Source organism: Lolium perenne, chromosome 3, assembly GCF_019359855.2.
Source record: "Lolium perenne isolate Kyuss_39 chromosome 3, Kyuss_2.0, whole genome shotgun sequence".
NCBI lineage: Eukaryota > Viridiplantae > Streptophyta > Magnoliopsida > Poales > Poaceae > Lolium > Lolium perenne.
In genome coordinates, this window is record NC_067246.2 from 235547724 (window position 1) to 235563609 (window position 15886).

Consider the following 15886-nt stretch of genomic DNA (forward strand, 5'->3'; position numbering starts at 1 on the left):
GAAGAGGCGGTGTCGGCCGACGCGTCGGAGTCCTCCTCGTTGCCGCCGGTGCTCGCCGGCTGCGCCTTGGCCTTGGCGGTATTGGCCTTCGCGTCCGCCTCCGCCTTCGCACGGGCCACCGCCGCCTCCTCTGACTCTTGTTCCTCCGCGTCCTCCTCCACGCCCAGCCATTCCTCCGCGCTGTCAAGTGGCGGGAGGGAATCGTCGCCGCTGCTGGGCGTCGGAGCTTTGTCCCACCAATGGCGCCATCCAGCAGGCTTTCCCTCGCTAGAGGTGTCGGACGGGAGCTCGGAGATGTAGCTCATCGTCGTTGGAGGTGTCGGATGCGGCCGGTGAAGATCCAAAAGCGCCGACGTACGGGTCTTTATATTGAGCACGGGACGGCGGCGCAGAAGTCGAAAAGTGCAGCGGTTGCTCTTCCGAGGAGTCCCGACTCCATTCCGGCGGTTGCCGCGTCGTCGACGCGGTTGTCAATGCAACAGTTCCGCTTCCCGGGAACTGCCACGCGGCCATGCACGACGAGCCGCGTCCCTGCGTCGCCTGGGAAAACAGGGACGCCATTAACGTCGCTTGACCAAAGGTAGGCGACGGGGTTTTAGCCTTCTGTGCCGCTGACGGGTCGGCCCCGCCATTTCCCGCCTCTCATTTCGTTGTGTCCGGCGTGCCCGGTGCGTCCCCTGTGGGACGGGGACGGGCTCGGGGCGCCGGACACCGAATGGGGGCGCGCCGGACAAAAATGGGCTTTGGGGGACGCGGCTGAAACGCATTTTCTGTCCGGCGCGCCCCAAATCCCTTTGGGGGACGCTTTGGGGGACGCGGCTGGAGATGCTCTTAGGCTCCCTTTTTCTCAGAACTCACAGCAGTACACGCGGCCGCGACCCCATCCTCGCAAGTCCCAACCCTAGCCGCCACCGCCAGGAGCTGAGGAACAAGCAAAGCAAGGCAGTGCGCGATGCGGCGATCGGCGATGGCGCTCCGCTCGACGGCGGACCGGTGCTTCGGCCACCACTCACCGGTTAGTTCTTCACCACCGTGTGTCTCCTCCTGCCTTTTATGCTCCGGCCATGCCGCCCGTCCCCCAGGTCCCTCTTCCTCTTCGGCGAGCGACCAGTAGCTCCTCCAACCGCAGTACTATAGGCCTTCCATGAATCATCCTTCCGTCTGTAGGTTTTCTTCTTCTAACCGGAAACCCAACCGAATTTCGGGTTCCTAAAAACTGCCAGATTAGTTCGTCAGTCATCTTCGAAAAAACGGAAGTACTTAGAAAACTAAGAAACAGATCCGGCAAAAAAATTGCGCACATAGATCAACGAACACAGTGTATGTTTGGGCATCTGGCCTATATTGATGTATACATAACTTGTCCGCCGTTTGGTAGCTGGGGATTTGGCTTAGCCTCAGCTGTTTTGCTTTATTTCTGCGCACGACTGTGACAAAGGAACTTGTTGTTAGCAGACTTGTTCCATTGTTTTTTGTCGGTAAGTCAGTCTGTGGTCGGGTATGCTTTAGCTAGAAGCCACACCATTACAATATAGTAGCGTCCAACATGTCCAGGTAGAGATTACATCACTTCGTCCATACTGGTGTAGGATTTAACATAGTTGCCATAGCATTTGATACAAAAACTAAGTTTGAGATCCGTCTCCCTACACCTTGCTGCAAGTGTTCTGCTTGTCTCCATGTCAACTTAGTTTGGTCCACACATCCAAACGGAGTGGTGTGATATCCTATTCCTGAGAAGGTACCGACCGCTGTATATCTTGATCAACGCATGAAAATTTCCCTAAACTATCATTGCAGCATGAATTATGCAACAAGTCATACTAGTTATATAATGATGCACTGCCTCAGCAACCCAATTCCGAAACCAAGCCTTTGGTTGTTGCATTCTCAATTTTTCATGTATTCCAAGAGTATTCATTTTTCTGTCTTTCGTCCTTTTTTTCCAACTTCTGTTTTAACTTTATGCAGATCACGATTATTGTTTACTTCCCTACTCTTCATAGATCTGCCAACATAAATGCTCAAAGTTTAGATTTATATAATATACATCACAAAGCAACATATATCTTGTTCCATTTTACCTTCTGACTGCCCCTTTAACTTGTTTGTTTTTCAGTTGACAAACGTTATCCAATCAACGTTCAGTGCAAATGCTTGCTCAAGATGGGGAAGTCTTGCAAGAACTTTCAGGTAATTTCCTCATCTTGGTTTACACAATCTGAAGGAGATGGTTGCAGTATGCATCTAACTTCTCCATGTTCTTTTTTTTTTTCTGTTACAGTGCAAAACCAATTGGAAATGAGGTTATTGGAATTGATTTGGGGACAACGAATTCCTGTGTTTCTGTTATGGAGGGAAAGGTGAGTGGTTCTTGTATATATGCTCTTCTGCTGTGCTTTCTTTTCAGCTTCTTAAACAATGTGCTTACATAAATGAGAAAATGGCTGCAGAGTGCAAAAGTGATAGAGAATTCAGAAGGCACTAGGACGACACCATCAGTTGTTGCTTTCAGTCAAAAGGGGGAGCGGCTTGTTGGAACTCCGGCCAAACGTCAATCTGTGACAAACCCACAGAATACCTTCTTTGGTACGAAGCGTATGATAGGACTTGGTCGTCGTCTAACTTGCAACCGAAGCCGAGGGGAAATCCACCCAGCGGCGGAGATGAGTGGCGGTGGCGCGAGGAGGGTTCTGGAGGCGTGGAGGCTCGGGGTGGTCAAGTACGGCGACGCCCTCAAGCTCCAGGAGCGGCTCGTCGCCGAACGGCGGGCCGGCCGGGTCCCGGACCTCGTCCTCTCGCTGCAGCACCCGCCGACCTACACCTTTGGCAAGCGCCGCACTGACCACAACCTGCTGGTGCCGGAGTCCAGCCTGGGGGCCCTCGGCGCCGAGCTCCACCGCACGGAGCGGGGCGGCGACGTCACCTTCCACGGCCCGCGCCAGGCCGTGCTCTACCCCATCCTCTCGCTCCGGGACGTCGGCCTCGGCGCGCGGAGGTACGTTGAGGGGCTCGAGGCCGCCATGGTCGAGGTCGCCTCGCTCTACGGCGTCGAGGCGCGGCCGGGGGGCCGCTGCACCGGCGTCTGGGTCGGGGACAGGAAGATCGGGGCCATCGGGGTCAGGATCTCCTCCGGGTTCACCTCCCATGGCCTCGCCTTCAACATCGATCCTGATTTGGGCTACTTCAAGCACATCGTGCCATGCGGCATCGCCAACAAGGATGTCACGTCGCTGCGGCAGGAGGCAAAAGTGGAACTCCCTCCTGACGAGGTGATCCATCATCAGCTCGTGCAGAGCTTGGCCAAAACCTTCCGGTTCAGCCATGTTGAAGTCAAGGATGATTCCGAGTGCACAGAGATGGTTTACTCAGCTGCTGCGCAACAATGATGTGTATTTTACTCTGTATACTGGGAATTCTTCTCAATACATACATTGTTATAAATTTGGCTTTGAAATTTGTTTGTCTGCAAATGTGTTTGTTGCCAAGGGAGGTGACTCCGGCACCAGCAGGTTGTGGTCAGTGCTGCGGCGCTTGCCGAAGGTGTAGGTCGGCGGGTGCTGCAGCGAGAGGACGAGGTCCGGGACCCGGCCCGCCGGTCGGCGACGAGCCGCTCCTGGAGCTTGAGGGCGTCGCCGTACTTGACCACCCCGAGCCTCCACGCCTCCAGAACCCTCCTCGCGCCACCGCCACTCATCTCCGCCGCTGGGTGGATTTCCCCTCGGCTTCGGTTGCAAGTTAGACGACGACCAAGTACAAACGCCATTTCCAGTCTCCGAGAGAGAAGGATAACGGAGATGGATGCGGAGGCCGGCGAGGCTGGGCGTCAGCGTTCCCCCGCGGCGCCGTTCGTCAGGTCGTCATCGCGTCTCGGCGCGGCCCAGAGCTTCGACGGCGCGCTCAGAGTTGAGCCTGTTCTTTTCCCTCCTACTGTACTTCCCAATCGCGCCGCATGGCGTGCATGCCTCTAGATTCTGGTCTGACCATTACGTTTTGAGCTGCAGGAGCTCAAGGATCTGAGGTTCGGCGGCGGACTGCTGCGAGAAGGCGTTCCTCGGCACCGAGCAGAAGAGGCTGTAAGTGCAGACCTTCCGTCGATTATTTCATTCCAACACATTTTCTTTCCTTTCTTCCTCTCGTGGAGCCGATGGCCGCGTGTAAGTTCAATTTCTTGCCCGTGGTGAAGGATCCTGGACAGCACGAAGAGCTACATCTGCGATGCGGTTGTGACGGTGATTGATCACCTGGGAACTGTTTCATCCAAGCTCGAGCACCAGCTGGAGGACAAGACCGAGGTCACGCAAACAGAGCAAAAGATCACCTTCCTCAAACAGGTTGGCATCCTATCTGCTTGTACTCGCTGTAATAAATTGTGTATGGCATGAAGAGAGCTCGTGTAATTACCTGAAAAAAATTGGAGTGTAGAATGCGCCATATGTGATGATGAAACAGTGAATTGATGAACATCGACCAAATTGAACCTTGCTATACTCACTGAATTTGTATGATTCCTGACTGTACCAGAGGCTTCTGACATGCGAACAGTATGCAATTTCTCTCAACCTATTGGCTCTACGTATGGACACTGGCGCCGTTCAATACCATCGCCGTTACCTCTCGCAATGTACAGTTTTCAAGCTTTGTTTGATTCTACATGATGAACCTGCAGAATACTTCAGCTCAGCTATGATTTTACTAACTAGTACCACTTCTTCACTCCAGCTACGGAGACAAACAATAAGGAAAATGTTACTGATTCAAGGTTTGTTATATACTCCAGTTCAAGTTATTTCACTTTCTTTGAACCTATTAGTATTATATATCTGCGATTTGCATCAGTGTATGACATTATTAGCATTGTCACACAGCAGGGGTCACCCGGTGCCTGGAGCCAATCGCACTCTGAAGCCATATGATGTTGAGTCAACCATCGGTAATTTTCTTGGGAAATGAAAAATATTTGGAATGATTGTGTATCTTCCACGTAAATTTGTTCTGCTTTCTTGCCATTCTGAAGAGAAGAAATGGTGTATTCTGTGCACTGCTAAAAATCCCCAAATATACATGGAAAAATATACCCCCTTTCTATGTCTGTGACAATAAAAGAACCAGCTGAAGAGCCCATTCTCCTCTCCTATGTCCCAATTTTCAGCACGACCTCAACTCGCTTTCCTGGATTTACAAATAACAGCAGCTAGTTGTTTTCAGCTGTTTTAAGCTTACTTTATGCATACAATCGCTGTCGATTTACCGAATATATGTTGATATGGTGTTCTTATTAGGGAGGGAAGTTACCGTGGCAGTTGCAGACGTTGGAAACCCAGCATCCATAACAAGGTCATTTTCCTTCAGAGCAGAGGTATCCTACATTCAATCAATCATGTATTTGTTCACTTCAATAGCAATATGTACTCTAAACACTATTTACACCATAAAATCAGCACGATACTGCTTACGTGTGTAAGTTTTATTCAGTCATGCACAGAGCAATACAAGTTAACAAGTACGAACATGCTTCCTTTCTTTCTACCTTGGTGCGTAAGAAAATTTCCTCTGAAATATTAGCAGGATGCTCACATTGCTCCAGGCGTTCATAAGAAGAAGAAAGCCAGCCACCGCAGCAACATCTTGGCATTCCTCAAGAGAAGTAAGCAGCATGCATAAGAGTGAGAACCTCCACTGGATACAGTTAGAAATGCAATGGCCATTGGTGTGACTGCCAGATGTTTTGCTGACCATGCGTGTCCAATGCTCTGTAACAGAATGTAAATATACTTTGAGTTCTGCACTCCTGCACGGATGTGTAGAAAATTAAAGTTCAGGGGCCAAGCTGAACATTCTTGCAGCATCAAGGGGGAACACACACGCTCATTTAATTTAGATCATGTACAAGGGACAGGTTTACTAGATCGACAACATGGTGTCCTAGTTCGGCAGGCATAGCTAGCCAAGCATGTCCAAAAACACCCCTTTTGGTTCTCCTCTCGATTTCTCGGTGCCTTAATTAATCTGTTGCCATGTATGTGAAAACCATAGTTTCCATTTCTTCTTTATTTTAAGCAAACGATCTAATTTTAGTAATTACTCAAACAAAGTGCATCAAACACTGAAACTAACATGAATAATGAACGCCCCTGATATAACCATTAAAAGTTACATTGAAGAAGCCTCAAGCTTTACTTTCTTACCTTGGTTTTCTTCCATTGTGCTCTCCATGAAAAAAAAAACCCCGAATAAGACCAACATTGCACAACTAGCCTCAAAGGATTTTAATAACCATATGATTAACGAAAATTGTATTTGCCCCTTAGCTACATTGATCTCTTCATTAAAAAAAATCAAAACCATATTATAAGTTTTAAAAAAATCTAAAATAAATTTAGACATGATCAATGATGTAATTGACAAGCATGAAAAATCTTAGTGCAGAATTATTTGTATTGTAGGATGCACGAAAAATGAGAAAACTTATAAAATATGTAGATTTGAAATATGTATACCAAGATCCACACTTTTGTCATTTTTGCGTAGCTTAGAATGCAAAGCCTTTGATATCACTTTTGTCATTTTGTGTAGCTTAGAATACAAAGTATTTGAAATTAATATTTTTCCAGCTTTTGGGATACATCATTAGCTAATCTGGGTATAGTTTTAAAAACTTTTAAAAACGTATAAATATATTTTAATTTTCAAAAAATAACAGGATGACCTGAGCCCAGGAGATGTAAGGGCATCTCCAACCGCGCGACCCAAACGGACGCGCTGGGCCGTCCGGTTTGGGCCGTTTGGGTGGCCGAGCGGACACGCAGACGTAGTGCATAATCGTAGAAACACGAAAAAAAGAGAAAAGTGGCAAATTGAAATGAAATTTCATTCAACATATGCCCTATTTTGGGCAAATTTGTACATAGCCCTATTTTGGGCAAATAACTAACAAAAGAAGCCCCTATATGGGCTTTTAAATTTAAACTAATAAAACCCCTCTATTAGGGTTTGGTCGGCGGCGCGGTGGCCGCCAGTGCGCCGCCTAGCCCCTGTGGGCGTCGTCGGCGACGTCGTCGTCGTGGACGACGCCCCGGCGGCGAGGCGCTCGTTGTGGCTCAACCGCGCCGGGGACTCCGGCCACGGAGACCACGGGGCCTCCTCCTGTGCCGAGTGGGGGTCCGGAGCCACCCGAGGCTGCGGCGGCGCACGGAGCAGCGCCTCCTCCCTGAGGCGCTGCTGCCTCTCCTGCCAGGCGCGGCACCTGGCCTCCTCCCGCCGCGCCGCCTCCTCCTCCTCCCGTCGCGCCTGGCGGGCCTGGGCGTAGAGCTCCCAGCCCTCCGCCTCCTCCATCTCGGAGGTGCGAATGGCCGCATGGAGGTGCGGCCACTCGCCTCCTCCTCCGCCGCCGAGATCATCGCGCGCCGCCTAGGTCCGGTCCTCCTCCGAGGACTCGGGCTTCGCCGAGCAGCGAGGCGGCGGTTGCGGCAATGCCGCGCCGCCGCGGGCGGCCTCTCCGATGTGGAGGCCGCCTCGGTTTCCTCCCGCAGGCCGCAGCGCCGACGGACGACGGCGGCCGCTGCTCGCCCCATCGTCGTTGGCGGAAGCGAACCGTCGCTTGGCCATGGCGGCGGTTTCGCTGCGGGAGTGGAGTGGGGACTGGAGTGGAGGGCCAGATCCCCTCCAGTCCCCATTTAATAGCCTCCCTGGTCACCGACAGGTGGGCCCAAGGGAGACGAGGCGACCAGCGCCCGGACGCGAGCGGACGGCGCGTGCCATCCGCGGCCACGCAAACCTAGCCCAGATTTGGGCCGGGTTTGCGTCGTTCCAGATGCTGCGGCCGTCCGCTTTTACGGTGCGTCCCCGCATGGGCCGCGTTTTTGGGCGCGGTTTGGCTCGCCCTGTTGGAGATGTCCTAAGGACGCAATTCTTCCAGACAGGCCGCAGAACCACTTGTGACCCAAAAAAAAACAGTGTAGTTAATTCGGTCTTGGGCCAGGGGTAGTAGAAATGCCCAAATTCTCCCGGGCGGGCGCCTGCCAGATAGACGTCCTGAGCGCACGCGCTATACGACAAAACGAGCTAGGCCAGCGAGCGACCGGAGCTTGGGGTCCTGCTCTGTTCGTCCTGGCGGCGAATCCCCACTTAGTTCGACCGGATCCACACGGTCGCGTCGCTCCTGCTCCGGCCGCCATGTCCCGACCTCCAGCAGCTGCTCCGGCCGCCGCCTCGCTGACCTCCTCCTCCAGCCGCAACATCGGCCGGTGCGTGCCGGACGATCTCGTCTAGCAGCTGCTTCGGCTGCCGCGACGCTGACCTCCTCGCGCAACAGTTGCTCCGGATACTGCGCCGCCGATCTCCAGCAGCTCCGTCCGTCGTGTTTCCAACCTCCTACTCCAGTAGCAGCTCCACTGCAGTTGAAGACCGCTGCATCGAAGTTGCCCGCCACAGCAAAAGTTGCACACCGCAGTTTTAAAGGTGCTAAAATATATTGGTGCCTTAAGACGTAATTTTTGGTACCCTGCAGAGCAACTCTAATGTGTGACAAAACAATATTGGTGCCCGCTAGAGCAACTTTGGTGTCCGACGATGCAATTTCCGGTACCCTGCGCAGTTTTAAAGGTGCTAAAATATATTGGTGCCTTAAGACGTAATTTTTGGTACCCTGCAGAGCAACTCTAATGTGTGACAAAACAATATTGGTGCCCGCTAGAGCAACTTTGGTGTCCGACGATGCAATTTCCGGTACCCTGCAGAGCAAGTTCGAACCCTGACAGAGCAACTCTAATACATGTTAGAGCAACGTTGGTGTTAGTCGGAGCAACTTTGGGGTCGATAGGGCAACTTTGGTGCCCAGGGCAATTTTGACACCAACATTATGATTCTAGTGAGCGACAATCAACTTTTAGCGTCCGTCAGAGCACCTTTGATACCCGACAACATAAATATGGTAGTAGAAAGCGTAACTTTGGTGCCTAAAAAAGCAAATTTTGTGCTCAATAAAGAAAATTTGGTGCCGACAACACAACTTTGTGCCCAATGACGCAACTTTGATGCACTTGAGTTCTCGAAGGCATGTGCGAACGCATGTATGTGACAAAGCAGCTTTTATACCCGGCGGTGCAATTCTAGTGCACAACTTTGTAGCCAACAAATCATGGGCATGTCATGATTTTTTTTTTTTTTTTGCTTTTTTCTCCCATCCTCTTCCTCCCCAACGAGCGGCCAATCCCTGTATCCCCGCCCGTCGCATGCCTCACGCCAAAGCAACGTTGGTTCTTGCGGCACATTCTTGTGTCCGATAGAGCAACTTTAGTGACTTACGGCGCAACTCTAGTGTTCGACAATGCCCAATATGGCAATTTTGATGTTCGATGATACAACTTTGGTGTCCGATGACACAATTTTGGTGCCCGAAAACACAACTTTGGTGCCCACCATAGAAAAATTGGTGCTGATATTGCAATTTTGGTGCCCGACAACACAACACTTTAGTGCCCAGTTGAGCAAGTTTTTATTTGAAAGTTACAAGTATGCAATATACTTGATGTCTGACAGAGCAACTTCGGAATTCAACGAAGCAACTTCGGAACACGATGGAGCAACTTCTGAACCCAACGGAGCAACCTTGCTCCACGACAGAGCAACTTTGGACAAAAATATTGGCATAAATATACAACACAGGAGTATTATCTAGGCAACTATTATGTGAGGTTAGGCAATTATTGGCATAAATAGGCAACACAAGAGGATTAGCTAGTACGAAATAGTACTAACAAATAGCCAGAATTGAGCAATTATCATGGTTTTTTTAGCCAGAATTGAGCAATTATCATGGTTTTCCGACAGAGCAAATTTGATGCCTCACGGTGCAACTTTAGACCCCGACAGAGCAACTTTGGTACCTAATAGCACAATTTTGGTTTCCGATAGAGCAACTTTGGTACCTAACGGCTAACGACACAATTTTGGTTTCCGACATACTAACTTTGGTGCCTTACGAAGCAACTTTGGTTCCCGCCGAAGCAATTCCGATACCCAAAGGAGCAACTTCGGTGTCTAACGATGCAATTATGGTGCCTGACAGCGCAACTTTGGAACCCTACGGAGCAACTTTGGAGCCCAACTTTGGTGACATACAGAGCAACTTTTGTGCATGGTGGCACAATTTTGGTGTCCGAAAGAGCAACTTTGGTGCCCACCGGAGAAAATTAGGTGCCTCACGTCGCAACAATGGTGCATGATAGCGCAACATTGGTGCATGGCGACACAACATTGGTGTCCGGCGAAGCATTTTGTGCATGATGACACAACTTTGGTACCTGGCGGTTCAACTTTGGAAGTAGCCTACTGTTGTTGTAAAGGTGCTTACTGTGTCGATAAGTTGTTATAAGTTGTCTAACGATATTTATAAGTTGTCTATAGTTGCACGAAATTTCCTAGTACTACTGCAAATTTGCCTCCCCCTCTACGAAGTTCTCTACCGGTGTTGTAATTAATGTTGCTCGCTAGTGTCGATAAGATGTCTATAACTTGCTTATATCTGCACCAAAGTTGTCTAGTACAACTACGAATTTGCCTCCCGCTTGTATTAAGTTGCCTACCGTTGTTGCAAAGTTTCCTACTGCTCCACTAAAGTTGCTTCATGTTGCTATGAAGTTGTCTACCGTTGTGACAAAGTTGCATACCGCACGTGGTCGGATGGATTCTAGTGCACCTCCCACGAAGACTCTAGGAATTCCCGTTGAGTGCCACTGCAGTTACCAATCACCTCTCTAAACTCCCGTGTGGGCCGCTTTTTTGGACTGGCGTTGAAACGTTGACCATCATCGGTGTGGATGGCGATGCCCACTTCGAAACATCTGTAGACAATTTCATAACATCAAAAAAATCATAATATACACAACTTTAGAATTTGGTGCACACTGTTACTAGGGAAAATTATAACTACTCCAATATTATACTCTACGAGACAACAAACTAGCATTTTTTGTCAACTACTATGTGAATTAGGCAAAATAATTGCACGATGGGGCAAATACCAAGTCTCTGATGGGGTGGGACCCACATCTATCCTCTCTAGTAGTATTTCAGTTATCTTCTTCCTCCCGCAGGTGCATGTCCTCCCAATTTCTCTCTCTCTCTGTGCCGCCGATTCTGCCCGCCGTCGGCCTCCTATGCCGCTGTCGCTAGCCGGCGAAGCCCCACCGGTCCCATCTCCCCTGATTCCTCACCGGGGAGACGCCGGTCTGGCCTGTGATGTTTCTCCACCTGCTGCTCCCTGCTATGGCGCGGTCGCGTGGGTACATCCGGCACCGGGTTGGTGCACAGGGCATGCGCTGGAGGGAAAATCGATGGCGGTGGCTCCTGTGCCGGAGGGGAGGCCGGCGGCGAGCGCGGGTGCGTAGGGCCTGTCGGCGGGAGGAGGTCGGGTCCTTGGACGACACGAACTTTCCTCTTTTCGTTGAGCGCCCAGTTGCACGAACGGGCACGCGGCCGCCCGCTAGACGTACCCGTAGAAATGAGGCTTAAACTAACTTCCTAACAATCCGGCAATAAAGGCCCATGTCGTCCATTCGCTGCACCTCCCCTCGATAATTTAGGCTCCCTTTTTTCTCAGAACTCACAGCAGTACACGCGGCCGCGACCCCATCCTCCCAAGTCCCCCAACCCTAGCCGCCAGGAGCTGAGGAGCAAGCAAGGCAGTGCGCGATGCGGCGATCGGCGATGGCGCTCCGCTCGACGGTGGACCGGTGCTTCGGCCACCACTCACCGGTTAGTTCTTCACCACCATGTGTCTCCTCCTGCCTTTTATGCTCCGGCCATGTCGCCCGTCCCCCAGGTCCCTCTTCCTCTTCGGCGAGCGACCAGTAGCTCCTCCAACCGCAGTACTATAGGTCTTCCATGAATCATCCTTCCGTCTGTAGGTTTTCCTCCTCTAACCGGAAACCCAAGCGAATTTTCGGGTTCCTAAAAACTGCCAGATTAGTTCGTCAGTCATCTTCGAAAAAACGCAAGTACTTAGAAAACTAAGTAACAGATCCGGAAAAATAATTGCGCACATACATCAACGAACACAGTGTATCTTTGGGCATCTGGCCTATATTGATGTATACATAACTTGTCCGCCGTTTGGTTGCTGGGGATTTGGCTTAGCCTCAGCTGTTTTGCTTTATTTCTGCGCACGACTGTGACAAAGAAACTTGTTGTCGGCAGACTTGTTCCATTGTTTTTTTGTCGGTAAGTGAATTTGTGCTCGGTATGCTTTAGCTAGAAGCCGCACCATTACGATAAAGTAACGTCCAACATGTCCAGGTAGAGATTACATCACTTCGTTCATACATGTCCAGGATTTCAAGGCACGCTACCTTAGACCCCCATTTGATACAAAAACTAAGTTTGAGACCCATCTTCCTACACCTTGCTGCAAGTGTTCTGCTTGTCTCCATGTCAACTTAGTTTGGTCCACGCAGCCAAACGGAGTGGTGTGATATCCTATTCCTGAGAAGGTACCAGCCGCTGTATATCTTGACCATCGCATGGAAATTTCCCTAAACTATCATTGTATTGTAGCATGAATTATGCAACAAGTCATACTAGTTATATAATGATACACGGCCTCAGCAACCCAATTCCGAAACCAAGCCTTTGGTTGTTGCATTCTCAATTTCTCATGTAAACCAAGAGTATTCATTTTCTGTCTTTCGTCCTTTTTTCCAACTTCTGTTTGAACTTTATGCAGATCACGATTATTGTTTACTTCCCTACTCTTCATAGATCTGCCAAACAAATGCTCAAAGTTTAGATTTATACTAATATATCACAAAGCAGCATATATCTTGTTCCATTTTACCTTCTGACTGCCCCTTCAACTTGTTTGTGTTTCAGTTGACAAACGTTATTCAGTCAACGTTCAGTGCAAATGCTTGTTCAAGATGGGGAAGTCTTGCAAGAACTTTCAGGTAATTTCCTCATCTTGGTTTACACAAATCTGAAGGAGATGGTTGCAGTATGCATCTAACTTCTCCATGTTCTTTTTTTTTTCTGTTACAGTGCAAAACCAATTGGAAATGAGGTTATTGGAATTGATTTGGGGACAACGAATTCCTGTGTTTCTGTTATGGAGGGAAAGGTGAGTGGTTCTCGTATATATACTCTTCTGCTGTGCTTTCTTTTCAGCTTCTTAAACAATGTGCTTACATAAAAGAGAAAAATTATTGCAGAGTGCAAAAGTGATAGAGAATTCAGAAGGTACTAGGACGACACCATCAGTTGTTGCTTTCAGTCAAAAGGGGGAGCGGCTTGTTGGAACTCCGGCCAAGCGTCAATCAGTGACAAACCCACAGAATACCTTCTTTGGTACGAAGCGTATGATAGGACGGCGCTTTGATGACCCGCAGACGCAGAAGGAGATGAAAATGGTACCATATAAAATTGTGAAGGCTCCCAATGGTGACGCTTGGGTTGAAACAACAGATGGAAAGCAGTTCTCACCGAGCCAAGTTGGTGCATTTGTATTGACCAAGATGAAGGAGACTGCTGAAGCTTATCTTGGCAAATCTGTTTCCAAGGCTGTGATCACAGTTCCAGCTTACTTCAATGATGCTCAGCGTCAGGCAACCAAGGATGCTGGTCGAATTGCTGGACTTGATGTCCAAAGGATCATCAACGAACCAACTGCTGCTGCTCTTTCGTATGGAACAAACAACAAGGAAGGTTTGATAGCTGTATTTGACCTTGGAGGTGGTACGTTTGATGTCTCCGTTCTTGAAATCTCAAATGGTGTATTTGAGGTTGGTACATCTTAACTTTGTACTCCTCCCTTTTAGAAAGATTCTGTAGCTAGAAATTAGAGATAACACATTTCATGCTTATTCCTGATGTGTTGATTATGTTTGTCAGGTAAAAGCAACAAATGGTGATACTTTTCTGGGTGGAGAAGACTTTGATAATACTCTGTTGGAGTACTTAGTCAGTGAATTCAAAAGAACTGATGATATTGATCTGTCAAAGGACAGACTAGCTCTGCAAAGGTTGCGTGAAGCAGCCGAGAAGGCAAAAATTGAACTCTCATCAACTGCACAGACTGATATTAACCTTCCATTTATCACAGCTGATGCCACTGGAGCAAAACATTTGAATATAACATTGACAAGATCGAAGTTTGAAAGTTTGGTGAATGGTCTGATTACAAGGACTAGAGACCCGTGCAAGAATTGTTTGAAGGATGCTGGTATCACTGCGAAGGAAGTTGATGAGGTTCTTCTTGTTGGTGGAATGACAAGGGTTCCCAAAGTGCAGGAAGTGGTTTCAGAAATCTTCGGCAAGGCCCCTAGCAAAGGAGTCAACCCAGATGAAGCTGTGGCCATGGGTGCGGCTCTTCAGGGTGGCATTCTCCGTGGAGACGTCAAAGAGCTTCTTCTCCTTGATGTAACCCCACTTTCACTTGGTATTGAGACTCTTGGCGGTATCTTCACCAGACTGATAAGCAGGAACACTACAATCCCCACAAAGAAAAGCCAGGTTAGTAAATAAGGCTCAGTGGAGTAGAAAAATTAGGTCCTTTTGACGTTTGTCGCAGGGCATTTTATAATTGGTATGCATGCTTTGATAATCCTTTATTCTCCTTGGCTATTCTTATGATGCTTTCTGTCAATAATCTGGTATTGTGCATTGCATGGCTGCATCTGCATGGTACCTAATTATTCTTCTGTTTTGAGAATTATGATACCTTTTTTAAAAACTGAGAATTATGGTACCTGCTTATTCATTTAAGTGATAACTTCCATGTACGACATAACCATAAAATGTGTTTTTTTTTGTGAAGTTCTCTGATATTGCTTTGCCTGTTCATGTCTGTTTCTCCTCTTCAGTTTTTTTTTTTTTGTATAGTTTAGGCCTAACTAATCTAGCATGTTCTCCGCAGGTGTTCTCAACTGCTGCTGACAACCAGACACAAGTTGGTATTCGTGTCCTTCAAGGTGAGCGTGAGATGGCGACAGACAACAAACTTCTTGGCGAGTTTGATCTTGTCGGCATCCCACCAGCACCAAGAGGACTGCCACAGATTGAGGTCACGTTCGACATTGATGCCAATGGTATCGTGACAGTCTCTGCGAAAGATAAGGCCACCGCGAAGGAGCAGCAGATCACCATCCGGTCCTCCGGTGGGCTTTCTGACTCTGAGATCGAGAAGATGGTGCGTGAGGCTGAGTTGCATGCGCAGAAGGATCAGGAACGTAAAGCCCTCATTGACATCAGAAACACTGCAGACACTACCATTTACAGCATCGAGAAGAGCTTGGGAGAGTACAGGGACAAGATCCCCGCTGAGGTTGCCACCGAGATTGAGACAGCAGTTGCTGATCTCCGCGCGGAGATGGCATCTGATGACGTTGAGAAGATAAAGAACAAGATGGAAGCGGCCAACAAGGCCGTCTCGAAGATTGGGCAGCACATGTCCGGCGGTGCGTCTGGAGGTGGCGCGGCTGGTGGCTCGCAGGAAGGAGGATCGCAGGGCGGAGGTGACCAGGCTCCAGAGGCTGAGTACGAGGAGGTGAAGAAGTGAAGCTGCACGGGCTGACAGCTGCCTACCGGCTCCGCTCTAAATACAGCAGCTAGTTTTTGAGGAACACTAGGATCTTTTTTAGCTGTAATAAAATTTTGTTCAACTGAGGCATATGAAACATGCTAAAAGTTCTTAGCGCACTTGGTATTTGCAGTATTGTATGACTTGGTTGAACTAGGTTCTACGCTTTGAGGTGCATCAAAGCAAACCGATCTTGTGCTTTCTTATGTAGTCAGTTTTTCTGCTTGCAGTGATGCATTGGTACCTTTATGTGTATCAGTTGTTGGTTCACACATGATCCGATTAGCACTAGATGCTTGCATTTCGTTCTTACGT

At 49.0% G+C, this 15886-nt stretch overlaps 1 protein-coding gene and 1 pseudogene across 3 annotated transcripts; both read left to right on the forward strand.

Annotated features, from left to right (window-relative positions):
• Positions 1-849: 849 nt before the first annotated feature.
• Positions 850-15797, forward strand: LOC127343969 (heat shock 70 kDa protein, mitochondrial). 3 transcript variants are annotated; one of them, XM_051370186.2, is made up of 6 exons: positions 863-1015; positions 12871-12944; positions 13036-13114; positions 13206-13775; positions 13885-14505; positions 14909-15797. In XM_051370186.2, the coding sequence occupies exons 1-6, from the start codon at positions 953-955 to the stop codon at positions 15548-15550; spliced, it is 2049 nt and encodes a 682-aa protein (XP_051226146.1). In that variant the 5' UTR covers positions 863-952; the 3' UTR covers positions 15551-15797. The 3 variants fall into 3 exon arrangements, with proteins under 3 accessions (XP_051226149.1, XP_051226146.1, XP_051226145.1); XM_051370185.2 differs by lacking the exon at positions 863-1015 and adding an exon at positions 11592-11757; XM_051370189.2 differs by lacking the exons at positions 12871-12944; positions 13036-13114; positions 13206-13775; positions 13885-14505; positions 14909-15797 and adding exons at positions 2120-2193; positions 2285-2363; positions 2454-3457 and having other exon boundaries at positions 850-1015.
• LOC127343971 (probable protein ABIL5) lies at positions 3533-5979 on the forward strand (annotated as a pseudogene).
• Positions 15798-15886: the final 89 nt, after the last annotated feature.